Source organism: Myotis nattereri (genome assembly GCF_964212035.1).
Source record: "Myotis nattereri genome assembly, chromosome: 7".
Taxonomy (NCBI): Eukaryota; Metazoa; Chordata; class Mammalia; order Chiroptera; family Vespertilionidae; genus Myotis; species Myotis nattereri.
The window spans coordinates 22,489,557-22,513,664 of NC_138082.1; the positions used below are offsets into that span (position 1 = coordinate 22,489,557).

The following is a 24,108-nucleotide window of genomic DNA, read 5'->3' on the forward strand; positions in this document are numbered from 1 at the left end:
TACATGACAACCTATATAACGTCCTCATGGTAATATAAAGGAGAAATAAAAATAATTTATGATAAAAGGTATTTCATTATGTGAAAGTTTGGGCCCAACTGAAAGAGAAGGCAGTGAAGTGATCCAGTCCCCATCCCCATATGAATCCCTGTGGATGCAGTAGCCACAATGCCGACACTGGTCCTTTCCCGTGGACTCATGGACCAGACCACAGGTAGTGCTGTCCTTGGTGACCTGATGCTCCGAAGTAGTGACAAAGTTCATGGTAAAGTGCTAAAGCAAAGTAATGTTTAATTTGCAAGGAGGTGCATTTCTAGAAAACGGAGTCTTTTTTAAAATGTGCCAAAAGGGCTTTGTGTTTACATGTGAAGTTAGATAGTTCTAGGGTCCAATGTGAACAGGGTTTTCCTATGCAGGATGTGCAGCCGGTCACTCCAAAGTCATCTTGGGAATTCTTCGTAATAAGCAGTGTCCTGAGCATCTCAGGATATCTAGCATTCTGCCCAGGCCAACGAAATGCCAGTAGCATACCTTCAAATTTTTGCAGCAAAAAGTGCCTCATACATTTCCAAAATGCCCCCCAGAAGGCAGGCAGTAGACTCCTGCTATGAGTCATCATAAGCAGTCCCAAATACCCTCAGTCCAGCTGCCCAGAAAGGTTTTCCTTCTTCCAATGATAACCCAGCTTGGGACTGCTCTTAACACCAACTACCACCACGTGACAGACTGGATTGGAAGCCAGGATTCATAGGTGTCCTTGGGGCTTGCCCTCAAGAAGCTGATGGGGCTTTGCTGGATACGTGGCTTGGCCTCTCTAAGATGTGATTCAGACACTACAAGGGTGGTGCTCACCCAGAACTTTCAACAGTCATGGCCAACCCCAAACATGGCACAGTCACCATCCGTGCCCCATGCACCCAAGTTGGGCAGCGTTAGTGACCCCAGGGTGCTGGGAGCAGGGATGAAGGGAAGTTTGGAATGGAAACCTATGACTATCAAACAGAAAGTTCTGAAACGGGGCTCAGAGAGAATGGGATTGGGAAGCAGGGAGGCTTCCAAGGGCTGCCAAAGAAGGAAGAGTCCAGGCCATGCAACTGAAACTGTTTATTGAAACCTCAGTTCTACAAAAGCGTGAAAAACCCAGATACAAAGCGGCGGCCAGAGAGGCCTGTGAAGAGAACACCCAGGAGAGGAACCAGAAGAGAGGAAGCCCAGGAGTAGGGTACTGAATGGTAAGGCTGGAAGACAAAAGGGCAAGGTCGAAGGTCCCAGCAGTCCAGGCTCCTTTAGACTACATTCCAGGGGCAGGTGCGGACTGGGCTCCCCACCTCCCCTGCCTTCCCTCCGAGCTCCCACCTTGGCCCTATCAATCCCTGGCTCTCTTGCCTCAGAGACGTCACACAGACCTGGTCAACATTTCCTCCCTCTCTCGCCCACATTTCCCATCTCCCACCTTTTCCCTTCCGTCCCAGGGAACAAAACAGCTCGTCTAACAGAGCCTAGAGGAAATGAAGAGACAAGGGCTTCTCCTCTGTCCACCTGTGGCTTGCCCCTGGTTGAAGCTTTCCCTGGCGCCATCACTGCCCTGGCCAAGCAGCCAGCTACTGAGGTCCAGGAGAACAAGAGACCTGTAGTCCTTTAGCCCCATAACCCCTTAAGCTCCCTCACCCAGAATAACAAGGGACCAGCCAAAGACCCAGAGAGGTAGAGAGGATCTAAATCAAGCATTGCTCCTCAGGTTCTCAGGGACTCCCAAGTCCTCTTCATGCATTCCTCAGAACCCTACCTAGCCTGGGAAAATGAAAGACTTGAGGCGGGCCAGCTCCATGATGCTGAAAATGGAACACTGCTGGGGCTGTGGGAGCAGAGAAGGCACTGGGCTCCAGGGCCAGGGTGGAGCCAGGCCATGGGAGTGGTACCAGGGGCTTGTGGGCCCCGTATGGTTGGGATGGTGGCAGGCATGACAGGTTGGTGAGTCTTTCTGGAGCTTCTGGCAAAAGGGACAGTTATGGAGAAGAGTGGGAGGGGCAGGAGGGTCTGGGGGAGGCAATGGTGGGGGGGTCAGTGAGGCCAGAAGACTGCCCCAGAGTGAACGCAGCCCTACGTCGCCTTCCAGGAAGCTGGAGACATTAGCAGGAGATGGCAGGCACTGTGGCACAGGAGAAGGTATGCAGGGTTCCAAGAGGCACCTGGAAGCCAGTCCAAGGTCTGGGGGGCCCGGTGACAGGCTGCAGGACAGCCCCAAAGACTGGTGTATTACAGCCACTGATGCCACAGCCAGGGCCACACCGCTCACGTATGCCACAGCTAACAGGCAGGACAGCTGCAGGAGAGAAGATAAGAAAGGTCAGTGTCAATTACCCTCCCCCTAAAATCTGCTTCTGATAGTCGTAACACACCCACCCGTCTCTAGAAGTTCAAGTTAGAGCTCTCTGTCACCATCTTCTCCTAAACCCTTTTAGCATTTGCTTTACATCATCCCAACCACACATCAACCTGCTCAAGCCTCCTATCATCCCTAACTCCTCACCTTTGCCAGCCGATGGCAGAGAGAGCCCAGGGCCAGCTGCCAGGCTGGCTGCTCCAGCAGCACACACAGGTCTGTGTAGGTGTACCAGCCCCGTCGCCGTCCCTGATGCTCAGCCACACTGTTGGGAGGGGAGAAAAGACAGAGTGTCTGCAGCTGGCCCAATGGTACCTACATTCTCCCAGGGACCCACCAGGGAACACTAGGGAACTTGTTAAAAGTACAGATTCCTAGGTTGTCTGTTGATCCCAGAAACTGAGGGTGAGATCTTGATCTGTATTTTTTTATAATCTTCTCCCACTCTCCCAAAGGTGACTGACTGATTACAAAAAGGGCAGGCAGGTTTGGGAGCCACTGTCTTAGACAATTCTCTTCCCGTCTCCTCCCTTCGTCCCCTTTCCCCCCACCCCATAACACAGACCCTTATCTCTGTCTAGCTCCTATGGCTTAGGCCTCAGCCCTTAAGCCCCTCAACTCCTAGAACTTACCAGCTCTCTAACCAGCTCAGCACCTCAAATATCTCCCGAGGTTCAGTGTAGAGACGCCAATCCTGTGGGTATGAAGAGAAGGGCACCAAACCCAGCTCAGACATGAGCCACAATCATTTAATAACCAGAGCGGCAACAGCACTACAACTACTACTATGCGTAATACTTACTTGACACTTACTATGTGCCAAATACTATTCCAAGAGCTTTTATGTATTAACTAATTTAATCATCACATATCTGCATTCACATTACACCCTCCATTAATGGCACAGGGAGAAAATAATCCTGCTAATGACCCATGAGGCTAGGAGTAGAGAAAGTCTGGAAGCAAATAATCAGCACCCAGTAGGATAAACTCTTGTCTCAAAGTGTACCCAGGTGGGCCTGGAGGAATGGGGAAGCAGAGATGCTCCATTTCTGGCCTCACTACACCAGGCACCTTAAAAGGCTATAGTTAGTCCAGAGGGCTAAAAAGGGAAGATACTAACAAGGAGGACAGACAGAAAGAGAAATTAAGAAACAGAAGGCTGAGAGAGAAAAGACAAAGGGTGAAAGGAACATAAAGATGGGCTAGGGAAACAGAGTGAGAGAGAGAGAGAGAGAGAGAGAGAATAGCTACTCACCATGGCACTCAGGAAGCCTCTCTCCAGGGCATTGAGAGTGGGCACAGCCACACCCCCTGCAGCTCCCCATTCATCATTGAAGACCTCCTCCTCCTCCCCTTCATCATAGAGGTACTTACTGGCCACCATCTGCAGAGGCACCAGACGTGGTGTCAACAGAGCTCACATTGGGCTCCTGGCTCACCAGGGAAATGAGGGGAGGGGCTGTCCTACCATGGAGATCAGGAACAAGTCAGAGGAGGACACATGCTGTAGGTAGTCCGGGTTTCGGTGCCGGAGCCGTTCAATGTACACCAGAGCCAGCATCATAGCACACGGGGAGATGCATGCCTCCCTGGGTGGTGGAAAGGATCAGTAATTAAACCCAAGGGCTTTTCAGCTCTTGTAACTCCTGAGGCCCATCCCTGTGTCTTAACAGCTTCTCTTTAGAGATGATCATTCCCTTCTTTCTAGGTTCCAAACACTTTCATCCTGTCCCCCTCAATTCCAGGCTCACCGGGACACATGGGCTACATATTTCTTCTGGAGTCGGCGAATAGGGCTGGGGGCTGCCTTCTGGAGCAATTCCACAGCAATGTCTGCAGGGGCAGAAGGAAAACACAGTAAGCAAACAACTCCACCCGCCCCCCTCAAACCCCCCCCCCCCCCCCCCCCCCCCCCCCCCCCCCCGCCACACACACACACACTAGTCCCCACTTCTTCAGCAGAAGACCCAGAGAGCTCTCTATCATCTGAGGTCTTGGAGACAGGACCATAGTAACAGAGATCAATTCTCCCACACTGAGACAAAAAGTCCATCCCAAGTTTGAACTGCAGCTCCTTCCAGTAGGAAGGCTTATGTACCAGCCACCTGGAGTTACTTAAATTTGTCTCCCACTCTTGTTCATTTGAGAAATAAACATGTTCTTGGAAAATCCTGTTATACAAAACAAGAGTGATAAAGATTTGTAAGATAGCAATGTTTTTTACTCGTTTGGGCTAAAAAAAAAAAAAAAAGTGAAATATAAACCCAGTCCTGGTCATGGCCAGCGTGACTCAGTTGGTTGAGCACTGTCCCATGCACCCAGGGGTCCATAGTTCAATTCCTGGTCAAGGTACATGCTGGGGGCTGCAGGCCTAATCCCCAGGAGGGGGAGTGCAGGAGGCAGCCAATCAATGTTTCTCTCTCTCCTTCTCCCTTCCTCTCTAAAATCAATAGAAAACATATTTTTTAAAATAAAAGTAAGTAGCCCAGCTGGCGATAAGTAAACAAATAAACAAATACAAATAAATAAACCCGGCGCTTATACCAACTACTAGTAAACTAGCTATGAAGTGTCTGCACGGAGTCATTTTGGTGCCCACTGACAACCCCGTTTTCTTGCTTCCCATTTGCCCGGTCACACAACACTGTCTCACCTGCCATGGGGCTGGAGAGCTCCTCCAAGCTACAGTCCGCTTCCCAGCCCCAGCCATAGTAGAGTCTTCTCCGGATCCTGGCACTCAGCTTCTGGTGTCCTGGAAGGAACTGAAACAGGGCAGGAGGGTGGTGGAGGGTCACGGCGAGGAAGGGTATGACTGAGAGGATATCCTGGCCTCGGGCTACAAGGGGGTGCGGGGCCGCAGGCCTGTCTCACTGCTGGTACCAGCAGGTCGGGTGCCCCCCCGCCCCCCACCCCGCCCCGCGTTCTCCGGCTGGATGGCCAATAGCAGCCTGCCCACAGGGGGAAGGTCCTCCTCCACTGAGGGCTCCCCAAGTGAGGCTCTCCGGGGAAAAGCCCTCGCTGGCCACCTCTATCCCCAAGCCTGTACCCCGCGGCTCTGCCCGGGGCCCAACCGGCCGGGGCAAGTAAGCACAGCTCGACCCCCGGGCAGACTGTCAGGCGAACTCGCAACCCCGCTCAGACCGGGCTCCAAGTGCGGGGAGGCCGGGGAGGAGGCGGGCAGCGCGCTCACCGAGAAGTCCTGGAAGCCGGTGAGGGAGAAGGCGCCTTCTTCGTCCAGCAGGAGCCCGGCGAGGTCCATCGCGCCGCCAGTCGCCGCCCTGCGAAGGTGGACGGGAAGGGGACGAGCTGAAAGAGGGCTGCCGAACTGTCTCCGCCCGCCCGCCCGCCCGTCCACCTGCCCTCGGCTTCCTCCGCGCGGGCCGCCGCCCTCGCCAGGGCCGCCCCTCCCCTCGCGCCCGCGGCCGCAGGCGGGGCCGGGCAGGAGGGCGCCTCTTCCTGTTCCGCCCCGGGCGGGGCTCCCGACGCCGGGATCGGGGCTCGGGGCTCGGGGCTCCGGGCTCGCAGGCCGGATCGCTCACCTCGAACAGCAGAGAGGAGCCCTGGCCGCGAGGCTGTGCGTGCGGAGCCGAGGTCGCGCCGCGCCGCGCGTCCGTCCGGCGTTACCAGCCGCGGGGGTATCGCGGAGTCAGCCGTCGGCACTTCCTGCCGCCCGCGGGGCGGGGCGCTGCCTCCGGAGGCCGGGAAGCGGCCGGGCTCCGAAGCCCGCTCGCCCCGCGTGGGGCAGGTCACGGAGCCGAGCCCAGCGTGCCCTCCCCCATTTGAGAAGTGGGGACATTTCCTAGGGAACCGTGCCGCATTGGAGATGAAGGAGCCGCGCTGACTTCGTACTGATGTAGATTTTAATGGGAATAAAACGAAGATGCAGGACCGCGAGTTGCTCCCCAATTGTTTTCTAAAAGGGGAGATACACACACACACACACACACACACACACACACACACAGCAATGTACCTAAAAAGAGCTGGCAAGGACACACAAGCAACTTGACAGTGGGTGCGTTGTAGAATAGTAAGAAGCTAGGAAAATTCCAGGACAGCCACCCAGTAAATGCTATCTTCCCTAAACCAAGGATACGTCAGAGCAAACAGTTTGCACTTCTCCCCAACCAGAGGGTAGTTTAAACCACCCTACTCCGGGAGACAGATAACAGAAATCCACTTAGTGCCATTTGCCAGCCACACCCAAGGACAAATCAAGAAAATAAATCTCGTTTTGGTACATCAGCAAAAAGTTGATGAATATTCTGTTGATCCAGCTGTAAGACCTCCCCTAAATGCCCAAACTTTTAAACTGAAAATGAAGGTCCCCACCTGCTTTCCCTCCAGGGAGCACAGCTTCCGTCCTCTCCCCTCCCCACCACCACATGCCCCCCAGAGCCCCCTAAGGGACCCCAGGAGACTCGCAACCAGGGGAGCCATGGGCAGCGGCGGCCCAGCCAGGGCCCGAGCCTGTCTCCAAGGCCCCCTGTTCTCTGACTTCCCAGGGAGCTGGGGCAGCCCAGCCCGGCTCTCCTGTGGCTTCGTTTATGCCCTTCCTTGTTTCACTCCCTTAAGTATATTTTTGCTGCGGCCAATAAATTCTTGCTTTTCTACACTTTGTCTCTTGATTGAACTCTTTCCCTCAACAAGACAAGAACCGAGGTCTCGCGGGCAACAGAGGAACTGTGGACAAGCAAGCAGGGAAGCTTATTTTTTGCTGTATACCTTTTGGTATAGTTCCGCATTTTAAACCTAATGAAACATGTCTTTTGTAGGGTTATTGCAGGCATTAAGTGGTTCAAGGGACTATAAACTGCCTGGTACCTGGAAGCCTCAATAAAGGGTGTTAACATGCTCCCAAAGAGTTCAACAGCATTTAAACGGGGTTTTATTTTTAAATTCATCCCCTGACCACAATCTCCTGCTTTGCGCAAGGGGACTGGAAGGAGCTCGGATACACGGGGGCGGGGAAGTTTACAGAAAGACACGGGAAGGAAACAACTTCTCTGAGTGGGTGACGCTGCTGTTGGGTCGGCCCGGTCACACGCTGGGGTTTGTTTACCCTTCGAGGAGGGACCTGGGCGGACCAGTCCGTCGAGGGCCGCCCAGCCAGAGCGGCAGCAGCAGCGCCTACCGGGGGGTGGGGGGCCCTGGGAGCCCCTTCCCTGCCCCTTCGGGCTGCATCACACCGGAGTCCCGGGCCACCCAAGGGGAAGGAACGGGGCTGGGGTGGGAAACACGGAGACACAGTCCTTCTGTCGGGAGGAGGCGGACACCACCTGGCGTCGGCCCGGAGTCCCGATTCCAGGAGAGAGCGCACATCTGCGTAGGAGCCGGTCACCCGCAGCCCCGGCGCGCAGGCGCGGGCCGCCCCATCCGGGCGGTTAGGGCGCGTCACGTGACCGGCCCGCCGCTCCGCCATCACGTGCTGCCCAGCGGCTGCCTCCGCGGCGCTCTCCGCGGCGTGCGCCCCCTTCCGCCTGACGCGCCCCCGGCGGCGGCGGCGGCCGCGCAGCCCTGGCTCCTCGCGGGCTCGGGCGGCGGCTGCGGCGGGGCGATGGCGAGCGGCGGTGGCGGGGGTAACGCGGGCGGGGGCCTGGGCCTAGGCCCGGGCCCGGTTCTGAGCCTCGGCATGGGTGAGGCCACCAGCGAGGCGGACGAGGAGGCGGCCGCGGCCGAGGCGGTGGGACGCCTGGCCACGACGCTGTGGCTGCGGCTCCGCGGCTGGGAGCCGGTGCTGGCGGCGGCGCAGCGGCTGCTGGTCTGGGAGAAGCCGCTGCACAGCCTGGTCACGGCGGCCGCGCTCAACGGCCTCTTCTGGTAACGGCGGCGGAGGAAGGGGGCGGGGCCGGGCGCGCGGGGGCGGACACTGGCTCCGGGGCGCGACCCGACCCCGGGTTTGTGAGGACCGGCCTGCGCCCGGTGGCCCGGTGGCCCGGTGGCTCCGGCTTCGGGTCCCGAAGCCGGCCCGGAGGCTCCCGTGCCCGCCCTTGGCGATGGCTGCGGGGGCCGCGCTCGCCCCTCCACCAATGAGGCGCCTGTCTCTCCCGAAGGTTGCTGTCATCGTCGTCCCTCCGGCCCATCTTCCTCCTCAGCGTCTCGCTCTTGGCCTACTTTCTGCTGGATCTCTGGCAGCCTCGCTTCCTCCCTGACATGGCAGGTGAGTGTCACTTCCTGCAGTTAGCTTTGCGGGGTGGGGTGCGTGGGGAGGCGGGTGGGCAGCAGGCCCTCCCGTTAGGAACGGCCCCTGTCTCGGAATGGGTGTTCCTGTGACTGCGGCCCCGATTGTGGTCTCTGCGGCCCGATTGCCTGGGTTCCCTGGTCTGCGCCGCCCCTTACCGTGTGTGCGGCCTCGTCAAAGCCACCCTGTCTCTGCCTCGTTTCCTCATTTGTCAAGCAGGGATGATGGAACTTACTTCCTCGGGAGGTCTCCTGTGTGATGGGAGTTCCATGCGTGCTGGCCCTCACCGTTCTGTGCGTGTGGTGCGTGCGTGTGTAACTCACGCATTTACTTCATAGGCTTTTTGGAGTAACTAGGTGCCAGGCTGTGTGCCAGTGGCTCGGGATGTGGGCATGAATAAGATGTCGTTCCTGTGTTTGAAAAGGGCCAGGTCTAAAACAGGAGACGCGTGCAAACGGTACCCCATCATGCTCCCTGCAGCTGGCATCTGGCGGCAGGCCTCGGGGACCGGCCGCCTGGGGAGCGCCTCCCAGAGCCCCTTCCCCTCAGTAACTTGTCCCCTCCTCTCTCTATAGCATCATCCCCAGAGGAGCCACACTCTGACAGGTGAGTGCAGGCCGCCTCTTGAAGACAGATGCCCACATGTTGTCTTGCTTTGCCAAGTGCCAGTGTCACCGTGGTGCCGGGCAGCACTGCAGCGTCTGTAGGCACAGACCCCAGCAGAGTGCGTAGCGAATGGCCTGATAATTAGCTTGTTTCTAGGTTCCTGTGCAGGTGTCTGTGTGCCTTCTCCTTTGGGGGCACAGGGTTGGGAGCTCTGGGCTTTGCTTCCCTGGACCAGGACAGCCTCCCTTTGGGAGGTAGGGTTATCCACTTCCTTAGACTGACGATCTCGGTGACATTCTCAGAGGGATGTAAGTGCTTAGGAAACTGGTGTCTGAGGCCTCCAGGGGTCATGTCATGTCTCCCCAGTGAGGGTGCGGGGTCAGGCGCCCGGCCGCACCTGCTGAGTGTGCCCGAGTTGTGCAGATACCTGGCTGAGAGCTGGCTCACCTTCCAGATTCACCTGCAGGAGCTGCTGCAGTACAAGAGGCAGAACCCAGCTCAGGTAACCTCCCCCGTGTCACAGACAGTTCCCTGCAGGTGGGGAAGAAGAGGTGGGGTGGGGTGGGGAGGAGTGCTTGGACACTTTAGGAAGAGACCTAGTGTCTACTTGAGGAACATTCACAGCTGGTAGCCTAGTACAGGAGGCAGTCTTGTCTCGAGGAATAAGCTGATGTTCTGACACTTTCCTGCAAGGCAGACCAGTTTGAATTACAGGTGTTTGGTGGCAGCTAATGCAGACTTCCTGACCAGGTGGTGGTCTTGGGCATCCTCTTGACTAGACTGAATCACCATATTCCTAGAGGACATACCCCTCCTCTCACCAGCTGAGCAGTGATTTCTTGCCCGAGTGGGGCACACACCTCAGCCCAAGTCCTTTGACCCTGTGCTCTTCTCCACAGTTCTGTGCTCGAGTCTGCTCTGGCTGTGCTGTGTTGGCTGTGCTGGGACACTATGTTCCAGGGATTATGATTTCCTACATTGTCTGTGAGTAGAGTCTAACCATGCCCTTCCCAAAGCCCTCTCATCATCTTTCCCTGGACCGACCTACAGGGAGGACTGTGCTCTCTCTCTGCTCAGTTGCCCATTTATAGAGATTCCCAAGGGCTGCTATAGTATTAGTAACAGTGGAGGAGTCATCGGGGAGGAGGGCAGGGGATACAGCCTGAGGAAAGGACCTTGTCTTCCTTCAGCCCTTTCTGTTCATGGACCAGTTGAATAAGGGCCCTTAGGAAATAAGCAGAGGGAGCGCTGAGTGGGTGCTCTATCCTCTAGTGCTGAGTATCCTGCTGTGGCCCCTGGTGGTTTATCATGAGCTGATCCAGAGGATGTACACTCGCCTCGAGCCCCTGCTCATGCAGCTGGACTATAGCATGAAGGCAGAAGCTGACACCCTGCATCACAAACACGACAAGAGGAGTAAGGGGCTCCTGTAACCCGGTGGGGGGCGGGGGGGCGCAGGGAGGGCCTTGGCTTATGGCTCATAAAACACCGTAGAATTTAGATATTCTCCAGTCCCTTGGCCAGGTTTGCCCCCCACTACTGTCCCTGCTTGGTGAGTATCGTGGTGCTCTTGCTTCTCTAGAGCGGCAAGGGAAGAACGTACTCCCCGGAAGTGATGAGCCACTGGCAGACACAGAGAGTGAAAGCGAGGCAGAACTGGCTGGCTTCTCCCCGGTGGTGAGATCCAAAGGAGATGGGTTATCAAGTAGAAGGTTGAGGGGAATCTCTGGTCTAGAGCAGATACCTCTCAAGGGGTGGGAGTTGGTGAGGAGGTGCTCCTAGAAAACTGGTTCTCTTATCCCCTTGTCTGTTGTGTTCATCCTGGTTCTCCTGCAGGTGGATGTGAAGAAAACAGCCCTGGCTTTGGCCATTACAGACTCAGAGCTGTCAGATGAGGAGGCATCTATCTTGGAGAGTGGCGGCTTCTCAGTATCCCGGGCCACAACTCCACAACTAACTGATGTCTCTGAAGGTATGGGCAATCCTTTGCCCTTCCCGATCTTCCTGTTCCCTTTTGTGAGATACTGATCGTGCTCTCTACTTGTTGCCCCATAACTGTTTTCTTTGGAAATTTGACCCTCTAATTCTACCTCAAGATCCTGAAAGACCTTAACACCTTAGGCCTAGCCCAGCATTCCATGTCCCGAGCTCTCATTCTTTTTTTGTTTTGTTTTTAAATATTTTTTTAATTGATTTCAGAGAGGAAGGGAGAGGGAGAGAGAGGTAGAAACCTCGATGAGAGAATCATTGATCGGGTGCCTCCTGCACACCCCATACTGGGGATTGAGCCCGCAACTGGGCATATGCCCTTGGCTGGAATCAAACCCCGGACCCCTTTAGTCTGCAAGTTGACGCTCTATCCACTGAGCCAAACTGGCTGGGGCCCAAGTTCTCAGTCTTGAACACATTGGCCTATTATGGCCATTCAGAATAGCAGGCCCATTCCTAACCCTTTGTTTTCTGCACAGATTTGGACCAGCAGAGCCTGCCAAGTGAGCCAGAGGAAGCCCTGAGCCGGGAGCTGGGGGAGGGAGAGGAGACAGAGGTGGCCCCTCCCGAAAACCTGCTGGGCCCCCCTGAGGTCCTCTCAAGGCAAGACCTGGACTCGGAGGAGGAGGAGCAGGAGGAGGAAGTTGTGGCAGCCAAGGAAACCTTGCTTCGGCTCTCATCCCCCCTTCACTTTGTGAACACGCACTTCAATGGGGCAGGCTCTCCCACGGATGAAGTAAAGCTCTCCCCTGGAGGACCAGTAGAGACACTGATCCCAGAGGCAGTGAGTGGTGACCCCGCCACGCCCTCGAGCACCCTGTCACCTCTACTTTGCCTTGCTGAAAGTGACCCAGTCCCTTCCCTCCCAGTGCTCCCACCTCTTCCCCAGGACTCTCCCCAGCCCCTGCCTGCCCCTGAGGAAGAAGAGGCACTTGCCTCTGAGGACTTCGAGTTGCTGGATCAGGGGGAGCTGGAGCAGCTGAATGCAGAGCTGGGGTTGGGGCCAGAGACATCCCCAGAGCCCCATGATGCTCCACCCCTAGGGCCCAACACCCTTTCTCTGCTACAGTCAGACCAAGAAGCTGAGACCATGGCAGAGCCATGAGCCATGGAAGAAATTGCAGGCACAGTAATAAGGCTTTCTGGCTGGGGCTGTCACTGTTTTCTCCTTTCTCTACTATTAGGAGTGACAGTACGTGGGGAAGCTGGCTGTCAGGTGATAGCTAGTTCACTTTCTGCCTACCTGCCTGCCTGTTGTCCCAGGCCTGCTTACAGTGCCTGGGATTGGTTTTTAGTTTGTAAATAATTTTACATTTGGGTTAGTGGGTGTGAACAGGGCTAGGGAAGTTCTTCCCACAGCCTGCACTTGCCTCCCTGCCTCATCTCTATTCTCATTCCACTCTGCCCTAAACCCTAGTGGTCTCTCTCTTTATTTTTCCTCCTGTCCTCAGGGACCTGTGCCGGTCTGTCCTCGTGTCCCGCTCGTTTAGACACTTTATCATTTTTCTTTCCTGTCCTGTGCTCTTCTCTGCTTTATTTCCCTGCTGTGTCTTATCTTTAGCAGCTGAATCCCAACTCTGCCAGCTCCACCTCCCTGGCTAAACTTTAAGGAGGCTCCTGTTTGGGAGGTACAGACTAAACCTGGGGTGGCGGGTCAGGCCAGTAGTTGAGCACTTAGGTTACTGTAGCCTGTGGAACCTCCACTGCACCCTTGGCCTAGTTCGTCCCAGCCTTTTAAGATACAGGAGCAGAGCAGGGATCCCACAGCACGTGTCCAGCACTGTGTTAGTGAGCAGGAGCTCTGTCTTGTTGCGAAGAGGGGCTTCTTACTGTCCCAGGGAAGAAAAGGAGACCTGCTCCGCTGGGCCAAGAGTAGTTCAAGTGTGGTAGGACCCCCTACTAGAGTGAGGAAGTGGACAGTAACATCTGTGCAGGTGTTGATTGGAAAAATAAAATGTTGATTGGCTAGAAATGCTGTTGCCTACCTGCTTGCCTCACTGTGAACTGCTTGCTACACTCTGCTCTGTGCCATCCTCACCCCTTACCTCCTTGTCCCCAATCTTATTCCTGGCTGTTTATTTACCTGGTGCAAAACAAGGCAAGAAACAGGGATTACCCTAACAGGCCTAGCTATTTTCCCTGTTGGGGTTACGTGTTTAGAGAGATTTAGCATATATGAATAAAGTATGCAGGAAGAAATTGCCTCGTCTTCCCAATCAGTACAAATTTGGTTCCATAACAGTAGTTTTCTACTATGTTTCCTACAACCTTAACACTCTTACCCATCTACATGCAATAACTCAGCTCTGGTTTATATATACAGGGGAGACCAAACAAGCAGGACCTATACCTGTATCAAAACTGATTTCAGACCAAGGAATACTAAAGAAATAGTATCTATTGCCTGGCTTGTGTGGCCCAGTTGGTTGAGTAGCGCATTATCCCATGCACCAGGAGGTTGCCAGTTCGATTCCAGGTCAGGATACATGCCCAGGTTGTGGTCTCAATTCCCAGTAGGCAGCCAATTGATGTTTCTATCTCTCCCTCTCTAAATTAATAAAAACATTGTTTAAAGAATAGTAACTACCACTAATTGAATACATAAAATATGCTTAGCACTTTTCTAAAACGAGTTGATACTTATTTTTTCCCCTCACAATCCTGAGATACACTGTTATTCACTGCATTTTATAGACAGTCTAACGTTCCAGGAGGCCACAGTCCTAGTAAAGGGTGGAGCCAGGATCCACATCCAAGCAGTGGCTCCAGCAATCACACTGGAACAGGAAGCCCCTGTCCATTAATAGTGCACAAGCGGAGAGACACTCAAGGACATGGACACTCGAGAACCAATCTAATATCTTGACTTCACAAAGAATGGACATGGAACGTTTGCTCTTTAGGGAAGAACAATGTTGGAGAAAGCCCAGAACTAAGCAGATGGCCTTTATGAGTTCACCTCCTCAGCCTCCAGCTGGAGGATCCATGTGGCAATGCTACCTGACTTTTTGAGGTTGGCTTCTATGCCACATCTCCTCTAAGCTTTGAGAAATTTTTTCTTTCCATTTGTTTCACATTTGCCTGAGAAAATCCTCAGGGATAACTGAGTCTCTGTCCACTTCCACTGAAGGAACAGAAACTTTTCATCATCTAGAGATCTCAGAAGAAAATGGAAAAACAGTTCTAATCATAAATAGGCAATTAAGCCGAAACCGGTTTGGCTCAGTGGATAGAGCGTCGGCCTGCGGACTGAAAGGTCCCAGGTTCGATTCCGGTCAAGGGCATGTACCTGGGTTGCGGGCACATCCCCGGTGGGGGATGTGCAGGAGGCGGCTGATCGATGTTTCTCTCTCATCGATGTTTCTGACTCTATCTCTCTCCCTTCCTCTCTGTAAAAAATCAATAAAAATATATTTTTAAAAAAATAAATAAATAAATAGGCAATTAAAAATGAGAATTAACCAATCAGAAAGACACCCACCTTTAATCGATTTTCTTGTTAAACTTGAAATTTGAAGACAGAAGCCTGTAGTTGGATCAAAACATTGACCATAGGTTTGGAATTCCATGAGGGTCCTTTTTTTTTTTTTTTTTTTTTTTTTTTTTTAATCCTCACCTGAGAATATATTTTCCAATGATCTTTAAGAGAGTGGAAGGGAGGGGGAGAGACAGATAAACACATCCTTTGGTTGCCTCTCGCACACGCCCTGGCTGAGACCGAGGATCGAGCCTGCAACGGAGGAACCAGGTACGTGCCCTTGACCAGAATCGAACCTGAGGAAAGAAAAGGAAAAAAACAGAACCTGAGACCCGTCAGTCTGCAGGCCGATGCTTTATCCACTGAGCAAACCACCTAGGGCATGAGGGATCATTTTTGACATTCACCCTCATCTGATGGTTGCTATGTGTTTGTCTACAATTTTGTATCAGGTGTCCAGGCCATTTCCTGCCCCAAGATGAAAGGAAGAAGAAAAAGCTTTCATATGAGTGAAAGAAAAATGAGCAAAAATGTGAAACCTACAATTAGGCTAAATAAAAACCAGTTGTAGAAGTACAGACTGGAGGAGGGAGAATTGGTTATATGTTTATATTGTGAGCAGGGCAGTGCACTTAACTATACATTCCAATAGCCAACAATGTAATATGGCTGCTCATAAACAATTTAATTTTAGGCTACGTTACTGGAAATAATAGTCTCCAAAGCGAGGAAGATACCTATGGTTTACTGTGCTCAGGTTAGAATACTGCCAGAGGAGTCTTGCTACATTTGTGGACAAGTTGACAAATTGCAGTGTTCCCAAGAGAGGAGATTCCAGAGGTAAAGGCTGAAAATTGTCACATGGGAACTATGTTGAAGGAATTGAGAATGTTTAAGCCAGGAGAGAGACCTGAGTTGAGTCACATTAGCTGCCTTCAGACTTTGAAGGGTTATCTGTAGGACTTCAGAGGGCAGAAATTAAATCTTTCAGACGAGATTAATTAATAATAGTGCTAGGCAGAATTGTTTTTCTGGTCAAGAGATATTGCAAAACAGATTTCAATGATCCTTAAAAGTACAAAAGATCAAGAACAGAGATTCTAAGAACTGTTCATCCCATTATGGAAGGACAATATATCACCATGTTTTGCTTTTAGTGTCTAACTAAAGCATCGGTCGCCACCCGGTGGTCTGCCGACCACTGGTGATCTGTGAGGTCAGAAAGGTTGGCGACCACTGAAAGTCTCCTTGGACTTGCTCCACCTGCTCCCTTAAATGCTTTTTTTTTTTTTTTTAATTGGGTCTGTCACTGGCTCACTTTTCTTTGTATTCTGCCTGGGCACTTTCAGTGTTCACCCACTTAGCTTCTACTCATATGTTAATGACTTGTAAATCTTAGCTCCTTTCCCAGAACTTCCAATGAGATATCTCCATTTGAATGTTCCATGGGTACCTTCTCCTCAACATTCCAAAACGATACATCCTTTTTCCACTGTGCACTTCACCACCACCACCGCTGCGCCTAAACAGATAGGCTTTTTCTGTATTTGCCATCTTGCTTGCTGGCACCACCAACTATGAAGGCCAACTTCTTCCTCATCCCATACCCAGTTAATCACTAGTTGCTGCTAATTTTTAAAAAATATATATTTTATTTTTTTACAGAGAGGAGTGGAGAGGGATAGAGAGTTAGAAACATCAATGATAGAGAAACATCAATCAGCTGCCTCCTGCACATTCCCTACTGGGGATGTGCCTGCAACCAAGGTACATGCCCTTGACCGGAATCAAACCTGGGACCCTTCAGTCCACAGGCTGATGCTCTATCCACTGAGCCAAACCGGTTAGGGCAGTTGCGGCTAATTTGATGTCCAAGTTATTTCTTGATTCTGTCACCTCCATGACAGCCCTAATTCACACTCTCTTCATCTCTCATCTGGCCCATTCGGACAGTTTTCCTGCCCACACTCGTGTCCCCCACCAAAATTCATGCCTAGCAAATGGCTACATTATTTTAAAACACTAATGTGATGACCTTTCTGCTATTTCATTATTAATCAAAGGCTCTCCTGCTACAAGACATCATCCAAGCTCCCTGATATGGTTAAGAAGCCTGAGATCTGCCCCTAAGGTGTTTTGTCTTATTCTTTACCTTAACACATTCAATCCAAACAGCTTGTCCTCTCTGTTCAGCTATGCTGCCCTCCCCAACCTTGCTCTACACATACCCCTTAACCTCTGCTTGGAAAACACTTCACTTGTCTTTTAAAATGTATTTTATTTATTACAGAGAGGAAGAGAGAGGGAGAGAGAGATGGAAACTTCAGTGAGGAAAGAGAATCATTGATTGGCTGCCTCCTGCAACCCAGGCTTGTGCCCTTCAACAGAATTGAACCTGGGACCTTTTAGTCTGCAGACCAACGCTCTATCCACTGAGCAAGACTGGCTAGGGCTTCACTTGTCTTTTAAGGTGTACTTTGAGCCTTTCCTCATGTCCCATGTCACCTGCCCCATATCAGACCTGCTCTCCTTGTGCTCCCTCAGCATACTTCTATTTTTCCACATATCACATAGAAACTTCATTCTCTCTGTATAAAGTATGGTGTATGGGGTACATAGGTATATGTGTACATGTCTAGCTTCCACTTTACTACTTACTCTTGAGGGCAGGGACTATGTCTTAATCATCTGAATATTCCAAGAACTTAGCACAGTGCCTGCACATAGTAGATGTTCAATAAATGTATGTTGGACTAAACTGAACTGGTGTACTGGAGTCCTAACTATTGAAGCAGCCAATGTAAATAGATATGGGTGGTTGGTACATACCTATTGACAATAAATATCTTTTTTTTATTTTTTTTATTTTATTGATTTTTTACAGAGAGGAAGGGAGAGAGATAGAGAGTTAGAAACATCGATGAGAGAGAAACATCGATCAGCTGCCTCCTGCACATCTCCCACTGGGGATGTGCCCACAACCCAGGTACATGCCCTTGACCGGAATCGAACCTGGGACCTTTCAGTCCGCAGGCCGACGCTCTATCCACTGAGCCAAACCGGCTTCGGCGACAATAAATATCTTGTCTCTATTTGTTATTGTTCTAGAGTGAATGGTAGCTAAGTGAAAATAACCCACTGACAAATTTGTAGTTCTTTGTTCCTGGACTAGGTTAAAGGCAATGAAAATGATCTAGATTTGGAGGTTCATATTTGACGGTTTCAAAGCTAAAGGCCTTTCTGAGTTTAAGTTTGCACAATCAGCTTGATCTTGTGATTGCATTAAATTATTAAATTATTTCAAAATCAAATTTGACCAAACTATTTAAACTCAACTTAAATATTTTCAATATGTTTTTATTGATTTTTAGAGAGAGTGGAATGGAGAGGAATAGGTAAATAGAAACATCAATGAGAGAGAAAAACATCATCGATCAGTTGCCTCCTGCAGGCCACCTACTGGGGATTGAGCCCACAACCCCAGCATGTGCCCTGACTGGGAATCACCGTGACCCCTTGTGTTCATGGGTCGATGCTCAGCCACTGAGCCATGTCAGCTGGGCGCAACTAAATATTTTGATCAAAAAATTCAATTATATATGCCGAAACCGGTTTGGCTCAGTGGATAGAGCGTCAGCCTGTGGACTGAAAGGTCCCAGGTTCGATTCCGGTCAAGGGCATGTACCTTGGTTGCAGGCACATCCCCAGTGGGGAGTGTGCAGGAGGCAGCTTATCGAAGTTTCTAACTCTCTATCTCTCTCCCTTCCTCTCTGTAAAAAATCAATCAAATATATTTTAAAAAAAATTCAATTATATGTATTAGTGTTTGCCTGAAAAAAATGTGGCTGCAGAAATGAATATAAAAACTGAGTTGACTCCAAAAATATCAATTTCACAAAAGATAATGCAAAACTGAAGGAGTATTCAAGATTAAAAAAGAGATAAAAAAGACATGACAAGAGTTGCAAGATGGGATCTTGTATTGGAACCTGGATGGGAGAAAAACTTACTATGAAGGGCACTATTAGGACAACTGGTAAAAATTGAATATCAATTGTATATTAGAAAAAAGATTGTCTCAAGATCAAATTTTGTGGCCGAAACCGGTTTGGCTCAGTGGATAGAGCGTCGGCCTGCGGACTGAAGGGTCCCAGGTTCGATTCCGGTCAAGGGCACGTACCTGGGTTGCGGGCACATCCCCAGTGGGGAATGTGCAGGAGGCGGCTGATCGATGTTTCTCTCTCATCGATGTTTCTGACTTTCTATCTCTCTCCCTTCCTCTCTGTAAAAAAATCAATAAAATATATTTAAAAAAGAATAAAATAAAATAAAAAATAAAACATATTTTAAAAAAAGATCAAATTTTGTGATTTTTATCATTTCACTTTGATTATATATGAGGATATCCTTATTTGTAGGATACACATTCTGAATATTTTAGAGGTAAAGGGCTTTGTTCTCTGTAAATTGTACCAAACGGTTTGGAAATAAAATAAACAAATAAGAATTAGTATATTAATATATGATGTATGTGGAGACAGAGAGAGAAAATAATATAGCAAATGTGGCAAAATGTTGGGGAGAAATACATATGGTAAATATAACAGAAGTTTTCTGTGCAATGGATAAATACATTGTAGTATATTCAGATAACTAAACAGAATGAATAAACTATAAGTACAAAAATATGGGTGAATCTCATACATAAAATGAGTAAAAGAAAATAGATACAAAAGAATATATATGATTACATTTATATAAAGTACATTAATATTGTTAGAAGTCAAGATAGTAGCTACTCTTGGGAGAAGGGAAGCCGTGACTGGAGGGGGTCTTCTATTTTATTTCTTTTTAAAAATATTTTTATTGACTTTTTTAGAGAAGGAGGAAGGGAGAGGGAGAGAAAGAGAAAAGTATGAATGTGAGAGTGAAACATGGATCAGCTGCCTCTTGTACACCCCCTATGGGGGATCGAGCCCACAACCTGAGCATGTACCCTGAACAGAAATCAAACTGGCCTTTTGGTGCTTGGATGGTGCCCAACCAACTGAGCCACATCGGCCAGCGTAGTAATGTTCTATTTCTTGATCTGAGTGCTGGTTATGTGGGAGTGTTCAATTCATGAAAATTCATTGACCTGTACACATTTCTGAATGTGTCATACAACTCGGAAAAAAGTGCAATACCAAAGTGTATTGATTACCTATTTCTGCATAACAAATTACTCCAAAACTTAGCATCCTAAAACAACAGACATGTTCTCACACTATTTCTAAGGCTCAGGAACCTGAGGGCAGCTTAGCTAGGTGGTTCTTGTTCAAGGTCTCCCACAAGGCTGCAATAAAGATGTTAGCCAGGGCTGGCTTCAGTCATCTGAAGGCTTGACTAGGGCTGGAGGATCTGCTTCCAAAATGGCACACTCAGTTCCTCACCACACTAACTTTTATGGCTGCTTGACTAAAATCAGGACATGACAGCTACCCTAATATGTTCTTCACAGACATGATTAGCAGGAAATGGTGGAAGTTTGAAGAACTAAGGTTCATAGAAATTTGGCACACCTGATTTTAAGGTGTATGGACTTTAAACCACACTCTCAGACAGTGACTGTTTGCTGACATGTCTGGGTTCCAAAACCCAGCAGACTGAGGATTAGACAGATGGTCAGAAAAATAATTCTTGGCTGTGACATGTGCTGCTTAGGTTAGATTAAACCATACAAAATTATTGTGTGTGTTTTTTAGTTAAAAAAGGCACACATTAGCAATTTCATAATTTTAAATCTAACAGGATTAATGCTGGATCTAACAGATACGGAGTCTTGGGTGCGGTTCCATAGTGTAGCGGTTAGCACAGATACGGAGTCTTGGAATTCACAAATAACTAGATCTTTGACAATTGTCTTTCAAAAGCTGAATCCTCACAGCAGATGGCCTTTAGGTGCACACCTGGATCAAGAATTTCCTACATGTCATAAGCCTGACTTCAGGTTGTGACCAGAGATTCTGACAAAGCTTTGAGAAATACAGTGTCCTGAATCTAATGGTATAACTTATAACTATCTTAAGAGACAAAGTGAAACCAATGAAGTAATGGCAGTTAGCCACAGTTTTGTTGGGGATTGTGAACTTTGGGAGGATGCAAAAGAGTCAGGTAATGATGTAACTTAAATCCATGTGTATGAACTACAAGATCAATCTATTTTTATGGAGCTCACTGTGGCCCATCAGTCAAAGTATTGCAGATAATAATCTCTTCCTGTCCCTCTGTCAGTGTGACAGTATGGCAGATGGACATCCCATCACTTATATGTTACAGGCCCAATGGTATTATGAACATTGATCTCTTGGCCTTGATTTCAAACTGAATCTGATTGGCTAAATGTAGCAGGTGTCCTTGGTGCTCTGTTCTACCTCTACTTGGCCTATTTCTGACTTCAGCTGCTGCTGTGGACAGTTCCTTTGAGCTCTGATGGCTTCCCACCTCAAAGCACAGCCTCAGCACTTCTGTCCTGGGCTTTCCTCAAAGTCTCTTCAGCTTAGTCAGGTGTAGAATGGTTGAGCGAGGTGGGCCTGGGGGAGTTATCACCCCCAGCAGTAACTCCCAATTTTTATAGAAGACAGAAGTCAGCCCAGCCTCCTGACCTTTAGAGGGACAATTTTGAGGTACATCATTCCATATGTAGACACATGGCCACTCACAGCCTACCTCAGGGCATAAGGACAGCTTAAGGGAAGCAGCTGCCAGAATTTCCCTGAAGGATTGGTCAAAGATGTCCCATATACTAATTGGTTGAAATTTTTGCATAGAAGTAGGTCAAAGTATTTCTTGCAGATAAAGTTGGAATTTTTCTTTTAAAAACATTGTTCTGAATATAGACGTTCCTTCATTTATGATGGGGTTATAAAGCCACCGTAAATTGAAAATACCATTAAGTCAAAAATGCCTTTTAAGCCCGGCTGGTGTGGCTCAGTGGTTGAGTATCGATCCATGAACCAGGAGGTCACAGTTTGATTCCTGGTTGGGACACATGGCCAGGTTGCAGACTTGATCCCCAGTGGAGGGGCATGCAGGAGGTAGCCAATTGATGATTCTCTCATCATTGATGCTTCTTTCTCTCCCTCTCCCTGAAATCAATAAAGACATACAAAAAATGCCTTTAACCTCCTGATCATCATAGCTTAGTCTAACCAGTTTTTGTTGATCATCTATGGCTTTTGCATTACCGTAAAGTTGAAATATCATAAATTCATCATAAATCAGGGACTATGTATACTTTGTGATTACTGTGGAAATATAATTTATTTTTTCCATTTTATTCTTACAGTGACACACTTGAAAGCTACTTATTTTTAAAAATCTATCTTATATCTAACCTCTCTACTGAGTTTTCGTTATACCTAAGTATTGTCCCCATTCTGGTCCAGACCATCATAATGTCTTGCCTGGGTTACAGCAACAGCTTCCTACCTGGTCTCCTTTCTTCCAATCTCATATTTCCTCCAATCTCTTCTCTACTCTGAAGCCAAAGTGACTTTTCCAAAATACAAATCTGATCATGTCGCTCCCTGCTTAAAACTATTTATAGTTTCTCATTGTATTTTTGTTAAAATTCTCAATACTGCCCTAACCGGTTTGGCTCAGTGGATAGAGCATCAGCCTGCGGACTGAACGGTGCCAGGTTCGATTCCGGTCAAGGGCATGTACCTTGGTTGCGGGCACATCCCCAGTAAGGGGGTGTGCAGGAGGCAGCTGATCAATGTTTCTCTTTCATCGATGTTTCTAACTCTCTATCCCTCTCCCTTCCTCTCTGTAAAAAATCAATAAAATATATTTTTAAAAAATAAAATAAATAAATAAAATTCTCAATACTAACTGGCCTCCAATACCTGAGGTGATTTGGCCTCTGCTAGCTCTCCAGTTTCATTTCCCTTCTAGCCTGCCTCATATAAGATTCAGATACCCCAAGCTTTTTTTTTTTTTTTTTTAAATATATTTTATTGATTTTTTACAGAGAGGAAGGGAGAGAGATAGAGAGTTAGAAACATCGATGAGAGAGAAACATGGATCAGTTGCCTCCTGCACATCTCCTACTGGGGATATGCGTGCAACCCAGGCACATGCCCTTGACCGGAATCGAACCTGGGACCCTTCAGTCCACAGGCCGACGCTCTATCCACTGAGCCAAACCGGTCTCGACCCCAAGCTTTTTTTAAAGCGCATTTAAAGGACCTTGTTCTCTCTTATCTTCATTTGTCCCTGCTGTTTCCTCTGCCTGGAATGCCATCTCCTTCCACCACATTCCTTTCGCTCTTGGATTCACCTAGCCAAAATCTACTCACCCCTTAGGTTTTGGCTTGAATAACACTTGTCAAACCCTGGAAAGTACTGCCATATTACCCTGTATGTCTTTTTCTTTGAATGTATCATCCAGTGACAGGCACGTGGAAGGATTCGGAAGAAGCAAACACATCGTGAAATAGAGCCAAAAGTTAGAGGGGGGAGAGAGGGGAAGAATAAGAAGGGAGTGTCTTCTCATTTCCAATTGTGGCCTGGGTTAATCCTCCATTTTGGAGGACATTGCTCAACTCTAAGCTTATGTGCTCTCATGGTCAAATTTATGGGAAGATAAATTTAAGGGTGCGACCATTCCCAGTCATGAGGGGCCAGAGAGGCACGTGAGAAGCAAAATGTGCTGAAGCTGGAAGCTGCCGGAGGAAAAGCAGAACACCAGTCCGGTGACTCTCATGCCTCATTCCAGAAATATTTAATATGCACTCGGAATATTCAAGTCTTACGTTTTTCAAAGTGTGTTGTACATGGATCATCTGTGTGCTTGGGTGCTTCCTCCCGAATCAGAAGCTCTGGGACCCAGGAATCTGCATTTAAAACCAGCTCTGTGAGTAATTCGCATTCACACACAAGTCACACAGCTTAAGGTACCGCGCTGGGTGCCAGGAACCTAACAGAACCAGGGCGGTGTGGTTCCTGACTTCCCAGTATATTTGTGTGTGTAAACAGCCGATTACAGTAAGATGACACGGATGCTGGAACAGACCCGGGGAGGTCACATAGCCGGTGTGCTTAGCTCAGCCTGGGGATGGTTCGGGGAGCCTTACAGAAAGGGCGTCAGAGCAAAGCCTGAAGGAAGGATCTGCAGCTCTGGAGAGAAATCTGTACTTTGGGGAAATATGGGAGTCAGCTGGTGGAGAGTAAGTGCAGCCGTGGCCGTGAATGAAATGGCCAGGTGTAGGGTGAGAAGTGGGCGAAGGACCGTCTTGTGAAAGATCCCAATCCACCCCAATCCTCCTTCCCCAACAAATCACCTGTGCTCGGCTTCGCGGGTCCTTTCGCCCTACGCGGAGCTAAGTCCCGGCGCAGGGCCAACCCAGTCCCTAGCTCGGCACCGGCACATTACAGGGTGGGCGACAGGTGCTTGGATAGCCTATAGCCGAGGAACAGAGCTCA

General features: G+C 49.5%; 2 protein-coding genes and 1 long non-coding RNA gene across 7 annotated transcripts; 1 reads left to right on the forward strand and 2 right to left on the reverse strand.

Annotated features, from left to right (window-relative positions):
• Positions 1-1,084: 1,084 nt before the first annotated feature.
• CNPPD1 (cyclin Pas1/PHO80 domain containing 1) lies at positions 1,085-6,120 on the reverse strand. Its single transcript, XM_081095394.1, has 9 exons — positions 5,926-6,120; positions 5,577-5,664; positions 5,040-5,148; positions 4,138-4,219; positions 3,855-3,975; positions 3,642-3,770; positions 3,016-3,077; positions 2,531-2,648; positions 1,085-2,323 (listed from the first exon to the last, which is right to left on the reverse strand). Exons 2-9 carry the CDS (start codon positions 5,643-5,645, stop codon positions 1,787-1,789), a joined length of 1,227 nt encoding a protein of 408 aa, XP_080951520.1. The 5' UTR covers positions 5,646-5,664; positions 5,926-6,120; the 3' UTR covers positions 1,085-1,786.
• Positions 6,121-7,263: 1,143 nt separating this feature from the next.
• On the forward strand, positions 7,264-13,134 carry RETREG2 (reticulophagy regulator family member 2). 5 transcript variants are annotated; one of them, XM_081095739.1, is made up of 9 exons: positions 7,264-8,206; positions 8,440-8,546; positions 9,143-9,173; positions 9,540-9,675; positions 10,073-10,157; positions 10,446-10,589; positions 10,756-10,850; positions 11,010-11,145; positions 11,642-13,134. In XM_081095739.1, the coding sequence occupies exons 1-9, from the start codon at positions 7,944-7,946 to the stop codon at positions 12,265-12,267; spliced, it is 1,623 nt and encodes a 540-aa protein (XP_080951865.1). In that variant the 5' UTR covers positions 7,264-7,943; the 3' UTR covers positions 12,268-13,134. The 5 variants fall into 5 exon arrangements, with proteins under 5 accessions (XP_080951865.1, XP_080951866.1, XP_080951867.1 ...); XM_081095740.1 differs by having other exon boundaries at positions 7,977-8,206; positions 9,628-9,675; XM_081095741.1 differs by lacking the exon at positions 9,540-9,675 and having other exon boundaries at positions 7,992-8,206.
• A 1,676-nt stretch (positions 13,135-14,810) lies between these two features.
• LOC308522377 lies at positions 14,811-24,078 on the reverse strand. Its single transcript, XR_013996236.1, has 3 exons — positions 23,967-24,078; positions 23,439-23,519; positions 14,811-14,936 (listed from the first exon to the last, which is right to left on the reverse strand). It is a non-coding gene; the product is annotated as an uncharacterized lncRNA (long non-coding RNA).
• Positions 24,079-24,108: the final 30 nt, after the last annotated feature.